Source organism: Mytilus galloprovincialis, chromosome 2, assembly GCF_965363235.1.
Source record: "Mytilus galloprovincialis chromosome 2, xbMytGall1.hap1.1, whole genome shotgun sequence".
Lineage (NCBI taxonomy): Eukaryota > Metazoa > Mollusca > Bivalvia > Mytilida > Mytilidae > Mytilus > Mytilus galloprovincialis.
Window position 1 is genome coordinate 696,458 of NC_134839.1, and position 15,544 is coordinate 712,001.

A 15,544-nucleotide genomic window follows, 5' to 3' on the forward strand; every position below is an offset into this window, starting at 1 on the left:
ACAACCAATCAATCAATTATTGATTGATGTACTAATTCAATTCTCTTTTTTATTTATATATTGAGTTGGAAGTAGCATGAAATTACACTACTGTTATTATCTGAATACACTTGTAACTCTTATAAATTCTTCCACAAAATTTGAGAGGTTTAGAGTAATTGTGAAATGGTTTAATTTCTAAAGATTGATTTTAAGCTAATTGGAAAATAAATTCAAAATGTACTAGTTTACATATTTTAAATGTGAATACTATGTACATGTTTATTTATTCTGATCAGTAATGTGTAAGAATTTTCTTAACCTTGAGGCACGCATGAGTAATTATGTATTCGGTAAATGTTATTGTACAATGTACATTAATATGTTGTTAAAACATCAACATGAATGAAAAAATTCTACTCAGGTATATCAGAAAATGTATGGGAATAAATAATTGATTAAGAAGTGTCATGTGTAGGTGTAGAAAAAATTTATATTAGATATAAAACAGTGACTTCTTTGACATAATAGTGTACAAGAATAAGACATATCACTGATGAGCCACTTAAAATTGGGTAACACCTTAAAAATACATAAAATAAGTGTGGGCAAGAACTACATAAACAATATATATAACTAGCATGATAACTTGACAGAAGTTTTCAACATGTATAATGATATGTTATCTTTTATGTTTTATTGCAATATCATATATTTTAAATACAAAAAAAATATGAAAAATAAAAGTTCAGGCTTGAATTCCTAATAGAAATATGATAAAAATAAACAAACAAAATTATTTTGTTTTATACAAAGTTCATTGATCCTTGTAATCATGGTAATTGGTGTATGTATATCTAATCATGCTAATACAACAGCACTCTTAACTCTGGACTTACATGACATTTAACCCTCTAGATCTGAAGGCTCGTATTGGAAAGGACAAAATTATTTCACCAAGTACTTAAATTCAGAAAATTTTGAGCAAATTCACTTTTGTGAATGTTGAATAATATGGAATAAAATGTTTACTTTTGTAATACTAATTTATATTCTATGGAAACCTATCCATTCACAGTAATAAATAAAACTCACAAAAATTAACTTTATTTGGATCTAATCTGTTTGATGAGCTACAATCATACAATGTGCTGTATTTTCTGAGGATGCAAGATGCACCTTAAAATTTATCATACATACATGTAGGAGTCTCGGGTCACTAGGAGTATAAATATCTAGAAGTGTATTTTAAATACAAATCATCCTTTTTCCTGTAGCACTAAGTTACTAAAGTTCTATGAAAAAAAATTGCAGACCAATTTAAACCTTGCATTCTGCTATAAACTATGAAGAATTGATTTTGATGGAATTATTCAAAATCTATCTTTGTGATCATTATTTACATTAATCTCTCTCTGGTACATCATGTACTTGTACAAGTACATGTACATACAAATTATCAATTTATGGCATGTATAAAATAATTCACAAGTCTTCAGACTGCAGTTACATTAAAGGTTATATTAATTCCTTTTTTCCAGGTTCATTTTCCAGACAGAGAAAGAGCTGAATGGTTTAATCAGGTAAAATCAATGCTAACTTAACTTAATTACTGTTAAAATGAATGTTTCTATAGAATTAAGGCCAGGGATGACTGATACAGATAGTTTCTAAATAAAAGAAAGGAAAAGTTGTGTATCCTGCCTTTCTATAGCTATACTACTCTCGTACCAATTCAAATTTTTATATGCAAGTCCATTTTTGGTTAAACACTGAAAAAGTCCAGACAATTTCCTAGTCTATGTAAAATATTAAAAATAACAAAATCATTTTACCTAACATGGTGGCAAGAAACAAGTATATATATATTTTTTGGCCTTGCATGTATTTGAAATAGAAGTTTATTTTGCAGTGTTCAGACAATAATCATTGTGAAAAGATCATGAAGATTTAGATATTTGCTTATAAATCTACAACAAGATAAAAATGCTAGTATCATTGTCTTTTATTAAGTCTGAATTATTTATTACTAAGTTGCTGTTGCTGATTTTAAATTGATCAGAGATATCATATTTTTAGCCTACTCAAGATTTTCTTTTCTAATACAATGTAACATTGAATTGGATTTTAAGTATGTACAGTATACAAAATGAAAAGGGTAGCTGTAGTATAAAATCATGTAAGAGATTTAAATTGCTGGTTTCATTTTCCTTTAGGTTTAAAATTCCTTTGAAATGTTTACTACTTATGATATAACGAAACTTTGTATCTGAAAGTAAGAAAATCATTGAAGCATTGTATGAGGTTAACTGTTCAAACTAGTGTGTTGAGGATAAAATTTTATGTCATCTTATTTATTCCACAAATGTTTGTGTAAAATAACTTATTTAGGATGAAGAATAGGGAGGGGAAGCGGAATCAGAAGAAAAACATGAAGAATTTCTGGCTATGATGAAATAGAAAGAAGAAGAAAAAACAGAATCTGAGAAATTCTTACCATTGATATATAAATATATATATGTATAAATGTGAGCCTTATTGTCTTAATTAAGTACTCTAGGAACTTGGTTGTCATCTTTACTTCACAGATTGAAATGACTTACAAAACTTTATGCTGGTAGGATTCAAAGCTTGGGCACTTCATCCCCACAAATGTCAAGATGTACATAATAAAACTGACCTTCTACTTTAGGGTCCTGATCAGGAGAAGTGGCAACCCATATGAGCTATAATTAATAAACTATCTTTAACCCTAATCCTTACCCTAACCCTGTCATTTCTAAACCTAACCTAGGACATCCCATAACATTTATGTAACCATAACGTGACAACCTAAAATGAACCCTAATCTTAATGTGAAGGGGCCCCTAAAGTAAAAGAAGGCCATAGAAATTCATGTGACTTGTGCTGCCCGACCCAAAGATATTAATTTTATAACAATCTACAGGGAATACACAATCAATAATTTTGTTCTTTAATGTCGTGGGCTTTACATAGAAGCAGTAATCACCAATAATAAAGTCTTTGCTTTATACACTGGGACCAGGCCTTGAAGGCATAAAACTTTGCTCAGTGCTCGGAGCACAAAAATCATGCTCGAAACATGAAATCCAGCAATTTGATTGGTTGATTTTCGAGTCGGAGTACAAAAATCATGCTCGAAAGTTTTATGACCGTGAGGCCAGGTCATTATTCTAATCCACCACCTTCTTTATCATTTTGTTTATTAGGTGACATAAATAAAAATAGATGAGGCCAGGGTTATACACCAATGATCAAGACACCATGCAAATCATCTACATTACTAATGTATGTTCCATGAGACTAATTGAAACTGTATAATGAAATTGAAAAATTATATATAAAAAGTGCAGTGATATTTTTATTGGTCATTTATTTGATAATTAGTTTTCAGATATTGCTAGATTTAATGGTAAATAATTACAGTTCTTCAAATATTGCATATAAAATGTCTGGAGATACTGCAGTATATATAGTTTGTGGATTCATTTACCCATAGTCAGAGCTCAGTTTTAGAATTTTGTGGGGGGGGAAGTGGAAAAGGAAAGTAGATTAATATCATATGATCTCATCATTTGATTGTATATATTGATTAGAAAAATGCAAAAAAAAATAGATTTATTTTGTCTGACAGCTAATTTATTTTAAAAATGACTACATTAAATATTGACTTTGTGTAGGTTCATGGTCTGTTAGTGTAATCTGTGTGGGAGGTTCATTGTAACATTACGTCAAGTTACCTGGCCACTAAAATATTAATATTACATTTGTACAAGGGTGTGGTTTAAGAAAGTATTACAAAGATATAGTTATTTTATAAAGACCTAATTGACCTCTAGTTGTGTTTTATTGACAAAACCCTTTACATCTCTTGTTCAATTCCCTAGTTTTAAAAAAAATAAGTATTTGCATGAATCTAAAGCTGGATTTATAAAAAAGTTAACATTTATTATGAAGGATTTAACATATTATGGATGGCCAACATTGTATGAAATATGGGTTCCATAAATTGCTACTTTTAAGGAAATTAAGTTGGTGAAAAAGAAAAAAAAATCCAATAACAATACCACTCAATTTATAAGAGTAAAAAGGTCCTGTCAGATATCTGAATTGCATGCTGGTCTGAGAAATTTTGAAAACATTTTTTTTTAAAGTTTTTTATAAAATATAATAAGTATATTACTACATGTACCTTATAGCAGGGTTCTTGTTAAGGATTTTTTTGAAGGCGAGTCCAGGGACTCGTCATTTTTGGCCATGGTGAGTCCAACAGCAAGGAGAAGATATTTTATTGCAATATAATGTAATATTTAATTCTCCATGGCCTATCAGAGCAATGAAATGACATTCAATTCAGATTACTTTTAAACTTTTGCTATAAAATGATGATATTTGTATTTAAATGTGTTTAGTTTATACAAAATATTTCTATCTTGATGCATCTGTGGACTCACTAGTTTTGAAAATGATGAGTCCAGACAGATTTTGATGAGTCCAGGACTCATGGACTCGCCTTAGTGAGAACCCTGTTATAGTATAGCTATATGATAGTTACATTTATAACCTCTACATTCCCAATTTTAAGTATAAATCAGGACTGAATTTTAATTTTTTAATCCAATGCCTGGAGAATGTTTTTCTAATACATGTAATAGAGAAAAAAGAACAGAAACCCAATATGCTGAGTAGCAAAATTGTGTCTAAATTCTATGCTGAATATACATGTATGTATGTACTAGAGACTAGCTAGTGATATTATTATTTTCCTAAGAGGATATTTTAAGATTTTGGAGATAAAACCAAACATGGACATATATATTATTTAACAAATAATTGATTTTTCACTTCAGTAAATCATTTAACATGTTTAAAAGTATTCAGTTCTACCCTGTGGTCACTAAATAATCCACAACAATGTATGGCATGTTCATTTTTTGACAAGTATTAATATGCTGATTCAGCAAGTTCATAGAGGTTACCGATTTTTCTTATATCTTTAAATTTATTCAAATCATTGCTTTCTGTTGAAAATTTTTATATTGAAATTAACCTATCGTTTGAATGCCTAAATTCCAGTATATTATTTGTCATGTAAAGTTAATTCAAAGGTTCAAAGATTTAATTTGATCTCCTTAAAATGACATAATTACGAAACAAGGGCTTCAATGGTAATAAAATTCATACTTCAAAGGTTATAATGTTAATGCATGTATATATTTCCATAGAAAAGAGAATTGTTAGGGAATCATTTTACAACTAAATATTTTTCAAAGAGGATAAAAAGTAAACAAAAAATCATTTTGTGATATAATACATGCATTTACAATCTGAACATACTAAAATAAGATTCAGATAATATTATTAGTTGTTTAAAAATAGCAGCATCTGTCTTTATTGCATAACTTTATAATTAGTTTTGTAAAGTACAAATTCTAATCATTTGAAAATTACAAACATGATGAAAATAATAGAACAATGGTATGAAAATAGATAGCATTTCCAGTTAAAAGATAAAATATCAAATTGTATCATAAAATTATTGATAAATTGACAAAAAGATATGATTTTAATTATATTGCTTGTGTCATAATATTGATAATATATTTTTGTTTACTTTTTCTCATGAATACTGGTCTATTTTTATCCGAAAAGTTTATTCCAGTACTCTTTTAAAGCAGAGAAAAGTGTCAAAAAATTTTCTAATAAAAGTTTTTGCTTGTGCGATTTGCAAAATGTGTATGAAGGTTAATCAGCAGATCAGTGTATTTCTAAAGCCGACCATTCAACAAAGCAAAGATATCTGGATTTTTATGTGAATTTAGTTTAATACACTTGCTTATGATACATTATCATTATGTAAAGAAAACTACATTCCACATATTATAATACTAGCTTTTATTGCAACCAATAAGACTATCAAGATTTTAAAATATTGTATCCCCTTTGCTCTAGTATGTTAAACCCCATAAAGCTAACTTGAGTAAAAAGTTCAAAGTAGAAAAAAAAATAAGTAATTAGGTTAAGCATCAATATACTTCCTTGTCAAAGGATAGAGATTATCATCAAATGAAAGTTACTTTCTATTTATATATGAGGTACATTGTAAAAGATCGCTCATCTTGATCTGATTGATTATGTTTCATGGACATTAATCTTGTTAGTATACACACTTAACATGGTGATAAGCTGCATCATAAGCACACAATTTTTTCTTTGATGTCAGAAGCTGGAAAACTTGGTTTTAGATTGACGGGGGCAACTTAGAAGTTGACATATTGTATACCTGTGACTTTGAAAACTGAAAGTTGTCCTCTTTGGTTATGTTTGTTTTAGGGTTGCTGTTTCGTTTTGACATTGATGCATAAGCCCATGGCATACCTTATTTTATCAGGTTTATTCATATAGATTTATAGATATAAGATTTATATTAACATTATTGTGTCAATTATCAAAATCATTGTAATAAATTACTTTGCTCTTCATGGGGCCTTTTATCTTATCTCTGATCTTATAGACAGTACAATCAAATCTGCTTTTAAGGTCACCAAAAACCTGTCAGGTCACTGGTCCCACAGGAGTTATAGTTACATATGCATTTTGAACCTCACTTCATGAGTCCCCTTGCCTATACAGTCTGTTTTCTGTGGTCCTGATATATTGTGAATTTTACATACAGTTTGGATCACTTTTATGACCTTCTGAGTACATAACAAGTGTCATAATGATATCCCTGAATCATCAAATAAAGCATTGTTGTCTTATAGATCTTTTAATTTAATATTTTTGACTGCATGTTACCCATCTTTCTAATGCAGGAAAAATTCCCAATTGTAGTACATTGTACATAGTCAATGATTGTTGGGACGTTTTGTTTCACTCAAAATTATTCAGATGTGCATTTTTTTCTTGCAACAAGTTTATTATCTTTTTAATTTTATGAAGAGAGTTGCTTGGATGCATCATTCAAGGTTAAAGCGCCGGATGCCAGCTGTTTCACTTCTGCAATATTGATTACAACACTTTACAAATAATTTAGTTCAAGGTCAAATTTATATGATAAGTTTTTATTGACTAGACTAGTAATTTAGTACTAGTATCAAGAAAAAAGTTAATACTTGTGTAAAGTATGTGTAATTGTTTTTTTTTTATTTTCTTTTTGTGTCATTATTATTTTTATTGTTATACTATATCCAATATCATGAATATAGACCAAAGTAGACATTAGGAGATAGCTTTCCATCTGTTACTTTGCCCTAAAAGCTACTTTAAAAGGTTCTAAGTATGCCTCAAAGTGCATATACATGTTGATATTTATCATAAGTAGTTAACCTTCAACAATTAGCAAACTTAAACTGTTAGTCATCAATCTATATGTAGCCACATGCCCAGGTTCTTTCACATGAAGGTATCAAGAGCAGTCTTATTAGTTTACAGTGGCGGATCCAGAGGGTGGGTTCCAGGGGTTGGAACACCCCCCTCCCTATTTTTTGGACAATCAATGCATTTGAATGGGGACATTTGGTTGGAACCCCCTTTTGTCCTGAGATGGGACCCCCTTTTAAAATGGCTGGATTGACCCCTGGTTTATCATATTGAATAATGATTGGTGTTCTGTTTATTTCAGATCATAGACCAAGTATGGCCATTCATTGGAGATTATGTACGAGATTTGTTGATGACTTCAATACAAGAAAAGATTCAGACCAGCCATGCTCAGGCTGCTTCATTCAAATTTCTAAAAATAGATCTTGGCGATATTGTAAGTAAAATGTCAATTCTCTCATCCAAGTCACAATAAGTAAAAGTAAACCATATTATAGGTCAAAGTACAATCTTTCACACGGAGACTTGGCTTACACTGAACAGCAAGTATATGTTAATGAGATTAGAACATTAAAATGAAACAAAACCAAAAAAGACATACATGTATATTAATGAAACTTCTCAAGATCTCTGAATATAGTATGAATTGATGGATTTCACAGACCACAGAGTTAATTATGAAAATTAAAAAACAGTTATTTTAAAAGGACATGTTTAACATGTTCAGTTAGATTTTATTTCTAACCAAAACCATCTAATATAAAAAAAAAAAAAAAAAAGAAAAAAAAAGATGTGATATCATTGCCAATGAGACAACTCTCCAAAAGAGACCAAAATGACACAAAAATTAACAACTACAGGTCACCATACATCCTTCATCAATGAACAAATCCCATACCTCATTGTTAGCTATAAAAGGCCCAGTAATGACAATGTAAAACAATTCAAACTAGAAAACTAACAGCTTAATTCATGAACAAAAAATGAACGTAAAAAAAATATGTAACACTACAACTACAAACTACAACCACTTAATTACAGGCTCATGGCTTGAGACAGGCACATACATAGAGAATATGACGGTGTTAAACATGTTAGCAGGATCCCTCTTATACCCTGGGGCAGTGGTGTTACAGTAAAACATAAGCACAAACTATAAAAATCAGTTGAAAAAGGCTTAACTCATCAGCTGGATAAAAATACAAATACTACAAATACAAGTTATGAATAAAAAAAATTATAAAATTTGACATAACAATTTATAGATACTTATAGGTTTCATAACGAGTGAGAATTAGATATCGATTGATATCAACTCGAGTTATTTAATTTCAAAAATAATAAACGAGCCTATGGAGAGTTTATTATTATTGAAATTAAATAACGAGAGTTGATATCAAGTGATATCTAATTCTCACAAGCTGTTAAACCTATTTCTCTTATGGCAAAAAGTTGTATGTGCGTGGCCTATTTGTTGCGAGTTGTGTTGCTACGGCCGTTTTTCTTTGCAACTCGTACTTGTTTACTTATGACAGATATTTATAATTTTTTAAAGTAAAATTTACCAAAATCGTCTAGGGATCATCAAATTAACGTAATTTTGATATCACTTTTTCATATCACACTCCGTACGGTGTGATACGAAAAATATCTATTCACGTGGGAGTTAGATAACAGGCCCCAACCATAAGAGAAAACATATTTGCTTACTTTTTGATTTATCTAGAAAAAAAATACAGCAGTGAAAAATATTCTTGGAAGTCATATTACCAGTTAAAGGCAAAGCTAGTTCCAAAAAATGAACTAATAGATCCAAAAAAATGAACTAATAGAACAATGACTAGAAAATCACAATCAAATCATTTAGACTTTTACATGAACCCTGAACATGTATAGAAAAGAAGGACATTCAAACTCATAGATAGAAAATAACTGACAATAACTGAATACCGCATGGCTTGAAAATAACAAACAGACAAATAATAGTACGCAAGACACATCATAGGAAACTAAAGACTAAGCAATATATATAGTATGAAGTATTTACTTTTTTATTATTTTTACAGCCTCCCAGAATTGGTTCAATAAAGGTTAATACCAAAAATGTGAAGCGAGATGAAATATACATGGACATTGATCTTATGTAAGGTTTGTTTACAATATGCATGGACATTGATCTTATGTAAGGTTTGTTTACAATATACATGGACATTGATCTTATGTAAGGTTTGTTTACAATATGCATGGACATTGATCTTATGTAAGGTTTGTTTACAATTTGCATGGACATTGATCTTGTGTAAGGTTTGTTTACAATATACATGGACATTGATCTTATGTAAGGTTTGTTTACAATATGCATGGACATTGATCTTATGTAAGGTTTGTTTACAATTTGCATGGACATCGATCTTATGTAAGGTTTGTTTACAATATACATGGACATTGATCTTGTGTAAGGTTTGTTTACAATATGCATGGACATTGATCTTGTGTAAGGTTTGTTTACAATATGCATGGACATTGATCTTGTGTAAGGTTTGTTTACAATATGCATGGACATTGATCTTGTGTAAGGTTTGTTTACAATATGCATGGACATTGATCTTATGTAAGGTTTGTTTACAATTAGCATGGACATCGATCTTATGTAAGGTTTGTTTACAATATACATGGACATTGATCTTGTGTAAGGTTTGTTTACAATATGCATGGACATTGATCTTGTGTAAGGTTTGTTTACAATATGCATGGACATTGATCTTGTGTAAGGTTTGTTTACAATATGCATGGACATTGATCTTATGTAAGGTTTGTTTACAATTAGCATGGACATCGATCTTATGTAAGGTTTGTTTACAATATGCATGGACATTGATCTTATGTAAGGTTTGTTTACAATATGCATGGACATTGATCTTGTGTAAGGTTTGTTTACAATATGCATGGACATTGATCTTGTGTAAGGTTTGTTTACAATATGCATGGACATTGATCTTATGTAAGGTTTGTTTACAATTAGCATGGACATCGATCTTATGTAAGGTTTGTTTACAATATGCATGGACATTGATCTTGTGTAAGGTTTGTTTACAATATGCATGGACATTGATCTTGTGTAAGGTTTGTTTACAATATGCATGGACATTGATCTTGTGTAAGGTTTGTTTACAATATGCATGGACATTGATCTTGTGTAAGGTTTGTTTACAATATGCATGGACATCGATCTTATGTAAGGTTTGTTTACAATATGCATGGACATTGATCTTATGTAAGGTTTGTTTACAATTAGCATGGACATCGATCTTATGTAAGGTTTGTTTACAATATGCATGGACATTGATCTTATGTAAGGTTTGTTTACAATATGCATGGACATTGATCTTGTGTAAGGTTTGTTTACAATATGCATGGACATTGATCTTGTGTAAGGTTTGTTTACAATATGCATGGACATTGATCTTGTGTAAGGTTTGTTTACAATATGCATGGACATTGATCTTATGTAAGGTTTGTTTACAATATGCATGGACATTGATCTTATGTAAGGTTTGTTTACAATATACATGGACATTGATCTTGTGTAAGGTTTGTTTACAATATGCATGGACATTGATCTTATGTAAGGTTTGTTTACAATATACATGGACATTGATCTTATGTAAGGTTTGTTTACAATATACATGGACATTGATCTTATGTAAGGTTTGTTTACAATATACATAAAAACACTTTTTGTTAATAAAAAAAACAACATCCAAACTCAGGGGCGGATCCAGCCATTTGAAAAAGGGGGGGTTTCCAACCCAGAGTAAAGGGGGAGTTCCAACTATATGCTCCCATTCAAATGCATTGATCGGCCTAAAAAAAGGGGGGGGTTCCAACCCCCGGAACCCCCCTGGATCCGCCAATGAAACTTATGCTCTTACATTTATTCATTACGAAAAACATTTGAAGAAGTGCTTGGACTTGAATTTTGATTTGGTTGAATGAGATCTTTGGAATTGCTTTAATCATATATTTAAATCTTAAATTTCGATTCATTGAAAATGAATGTAGAGGCCATGTTGGCTGAATGGTCTGAGTAGTCTAACTAGTACTGTATTTCTAGCCTCTCAACAACTTTCTCTAGTGGATAAATGAGTATTAGTAGGGGTCTTTATTGTTAAACACAAACACCACCCCTTTAACTAGTAGTATCATCAAATGAGCCTTAGAATGTAATAATCATTCCAGGCCCGTAGCCAGGAATTCCCAAGGGGGGGTTCGTTGGACTCGTGAACTCGACTTTAACAGTCACAATTTGAACAAAACGTTGACTTTAATAGTGCTTATTTGATTTCAAGGGGGGGTTTGTCCGAACCCCCCGAACCCCCCCTGGCTACGGGTATGCATTCTTCCCATCATATCTTTGTTAGCATAAAATGTAGTAAAATCTTTATTGTTGACATTGATTTAACAAAGTTTTACCGTTAATCTTTTTGTATGGGATACCCCATTCTTACCCTAATAAATTTAATCAATGTGGAATGTAGTAGGAATGTATATATCCATAATTTTAGCTCTTTATACTATAACAAAACAATTATTTTCTAAGTATGGTTTTGTATTGACAGGTATGGCAGTGATGCAGATATTGAGATGAGAATAAAAGGCATGACTATGGGCATTAAAGATTTACATGTAAATATTGAATATTGACAGAATCAACTTGGTCCCATCGAAAAAAAAATTTTTAAAAATTATGATATAAATATTTTGTAAAACTTGATTGTATAATTAGCAAATTCTTTGATGTTTTTGATGTTGAAGTGTACATTGTATTACAAATATCTTAAATAGGTTTTAGAGCACGCTTATTTCAGGAAAGCAGCATTCATGCTATATAACTTTTGAGTTCACAAACCAGAAGCTCATTTTTGGAAAATTCTAGTTGGATTCTGTTGGCTTGTAGAGAAGAATTAAACAAGCTTGAAAGCAATTTTTCAAGACGATGCTGTATGACTTGTTTTTAAGCATGAAGACTGGGAAAGTTATTATTTTGATCTGGTAATTTCTTGTAAGCATATATATTGTGTATTTTCTTGTGCCTATATTTTGTACTTGTACTTTATATATTATCAACAGTTATGTATATGATACAATTGTATGGTATTATCTAGTTCAGTATAAATATTTATTTTTATATTATTCAGGTACGTGGAGAATTGAGAGTCATAATGAGACCATTGATTAGTAGGATGCCTTTGTTTGGTGGCATCAGTGTATTCTTCCTCAATAACCCAGTAAGTTATCATGTGAAATTCAAATTCATGTATCGAAAAATATTTAACAAATAATACATTAATTTGCAAATGGCATCTGTTCATTACCTATGTTGTTAGGGTCACAAGTAAAACAAATTTCAATATCTATATTTCAATGAAAATGAAGAAATAAATGCATGGAACAGTCTATTTTACTACCTTTATCATGTTTTTACAATGCAACATCATTGAATGATAGATGAGTGAAACTTCAAATTATTTTTCACATGTGTAAATTTACCAGGAAATCAAGGTATTTCATTCCAACCTTTATAATAAGGTGTACAAAAAAAAAAAACAAACAATGACATGAACTTTATTGACATCCAGAGATGATGTTGTCATTAAAATTGCAATTTGTAATTTCTTTGTTTTTCATTTCAAAATCATCTAAAACACAAATTAACACTCTGAAAAGAAGCTATTGTGAAGACAAACACATTCTTTTCTTGAATTCTAGAATTATGTTAATAGTGGATATAGAATTGTGTTGTTTCAAGTTGATTAAAAAGAGTAGAAGACAAACTCTGAATTCATGCTCTTTTTATCAATAACTAGATAAAATATGATAAGTTTTCTTGATCAACGCTGCAAAGGCGAAAAGGCAACAGTTTATAGTGAATATAATTCTCTACATTACAGACTCTAGACTTCAACCTAACTGGTATAGCTAACGCCATTGACATGCCAGGCTTAAGGTCAGTATATTGTTTTCTGAAAAAGTCAATAGATAATTTATATGAACATAAAAAGTAAATAATAACATAATAGCATTGCCAAAAATCTAGTCGTCAGTTTGTGCTTACTAGTTCCATGAAATGACTAGTACTTCCAACGGAATGAACGCTCAACTGTTTTCTCATCAGAAATAAAGAAAGCACAAAATGTTATTTTTATGCCCTATTTATGGGCATTATGTCCTATTTATGGGCATTATGTTTTCTGGTCTGTGGGTCCATCTGTTTGTTCGTCCTTCTGTTCCTTTTAAGTTAAATTTATTGTTCGAGGTAGTTTTTGATGAAGTTGATATCCAATCAACTTGAAACTTATTTAACATGTTCCTTATGATATGATCTTTCTAATTTTAATGCCAAATTAGAGATTTTAACCCCATTTTCATGGTCCACTGAACATAGAAAATGATAGTGCGGTTGGGGCATCTATGTACTTAGGACACATTCTTGTTGATTTATTTCGATGAATTGAAGAGGCTTTACAAGTTTTAAAAGTGATCAGGTTGATCAGCCTTTGGATTTGTATTTCAGATACTTTTATATTGGTTATAACTTTTGAATTATTGACTTGCACTAGAATTAACTAGAGGCCACATTTGATTATGTATTGTAGTGATATGGTAGACACTATAATCCAAGAACAGATTGCTGCTCTGATGGTATTACCCAACAGGATTGATGTTCCAATGGTACAAGATCTGGCTAGTTTGGCAAGACTTAAATATCCACTGCCTGATGTAAGTTCAATAAAATAAGAACTACTGTAAATTCAGAAATTATTGTGAGGTTTTTATTTATGGGAATAATTCAACTTCTTGAGTATTGCAATGGTAAAAACTCACATTCTAAATATGTAATTTAGCTTTTCTTAAACCACAATAATTAAAATTGCAGTTTTGTTCATTCTTCAAAAATTACAATAATTAATGCATGCAATAATTTCTGATTTTATAGTAGATGCAGCTATAGTAAACACCAAAAGAAAATACTGTAAGCTTCAGTGTGTAGTGCATAGTTTACATAGTATACATTAACACTGAACATGAAAAACAGTTTGAAGTGTCTTATATAAGCATTACACACAAAACATTCAGATGTTCACAGATGTTTCTGCATGATATGTACATACCATCATGACCATTTCTCTGATTTAAACACAGGGAAATGATCTTTTTCATTTTCTTATTTTGTATGTTTTTGTATAGATCTACAAATTGACTGTATAAAAAGCAATTTTGAGATCTGAATTTAAATAATGAATTTTCACGACCGAAGTTAAAAAAATTGACATTCTGTAAAAGATAATAAGCTAATTTCAACATAGTTTGTAATATCACAGCTTTTTCCACAGAATACAATTTTATAGTTTTGTATGCAAAAACAAAAAATGACTCTGAAATCAAGTATACATCCCAAACAAAACAATTTTACTCATGAAAAAATGATTAATTACATGCTTATTGTTTTTATTTAGGGTGTTCTGAGAATTCATGTGGTTGGAGCTAAAGAACTTATAAAAGCAGATGTTGGATTAATGAAGAAGGGTCTCTCTGATCCTTATGTTGTTGTGAGAAGTAGGTCTATGGAATAATATTTATAAGGATTTTGAATTTTTATGTCTTCATGATATTTCATGATATTTATTCCATGCTATTGTTTTTATTTGATAAGGGTCTATTTTGTGTCCTACTTTTATCAAACAACTTAGTATTTTATAACAATTAGTATTTTATAACAATTTTTATTGGTTAAAATAAAATTGAGAATGGAAATGGGGAATGTGTCAAAGAGACAACAACCCGCCCAAATAAAAAACAACAGCAGAGGGTCACCAACAGGTCTTCAATGTAGCGAGAAATTCCCACACCCGGAGGCGTCCTTCAGCTGGCCCCTAAACAAATATATACTAGTCCAGTGATAATGAACGCCATACTAATTTCCAAATTGTACACAAGAAACTAAAATTAAAATAATACAAGACTAACAAAGGCCAGAGGCTCCTGACTTGGGACAGGCGCAAAAATGCGGCGGGGTTAAACATGTTTGTGAGATCTCAACCCTCCCCCTATACCTCTAACCAATGTAGTAAAGTAAACGCATAACAATACGCACATTAAAATTCAGTTCAAGAGAAATCCGAGTCTGATGTCAGAAGATGTAACCAAAGAAAATAAACAA

General features: G+C 30.5%; 1 protein-coding gene across 3 annotated transcripts in view; it reads left to right on the top strand.

Annotated features, from left to right (window-relative positions):
* The window catches only part of LOC143062639 (extended synaptotagmin-2-like), a 42,580-nt gene that overhangs the window by 1,472 nt on the left and 25,564 nt on the right, over positions 1-15,544 (top strand). For all 3 annotated transcript variants that reach the window (XM_076234323.1, XM_076234322.1, XM_076234324.1), the window contains exons 2-9: positions 1,521-1,562; positions 7,625-7,759; positions 9,390-9,466; positions 11,943-12,009; positions 12,522-12,611; positions 13,275-13,330; positions 13,980-14,103; positions 14,841-14,940. In XM_076234323.1, coding sequence (XP_076090438.1) covers positions 1,521-1,562; positions 7,625-7,759; positions 9,390-9,466; positions 11,943-12,009; positions 12,522-12,611; positions 13,275-13,330; positions 13,980-14,103; positions 14,841-14,940 — 691 coding nt within the window. The remainder of the gene's footprint in view (positions 1-1,520; positions 1,563-7,624; positions 7,760-9,389; positions 9,467-11,942; positions 12,010-12,521; positions 12,612-13,274; positions 13,331-13,979; positions 14,104-14,840; positions 14,941-15,544) is intronic.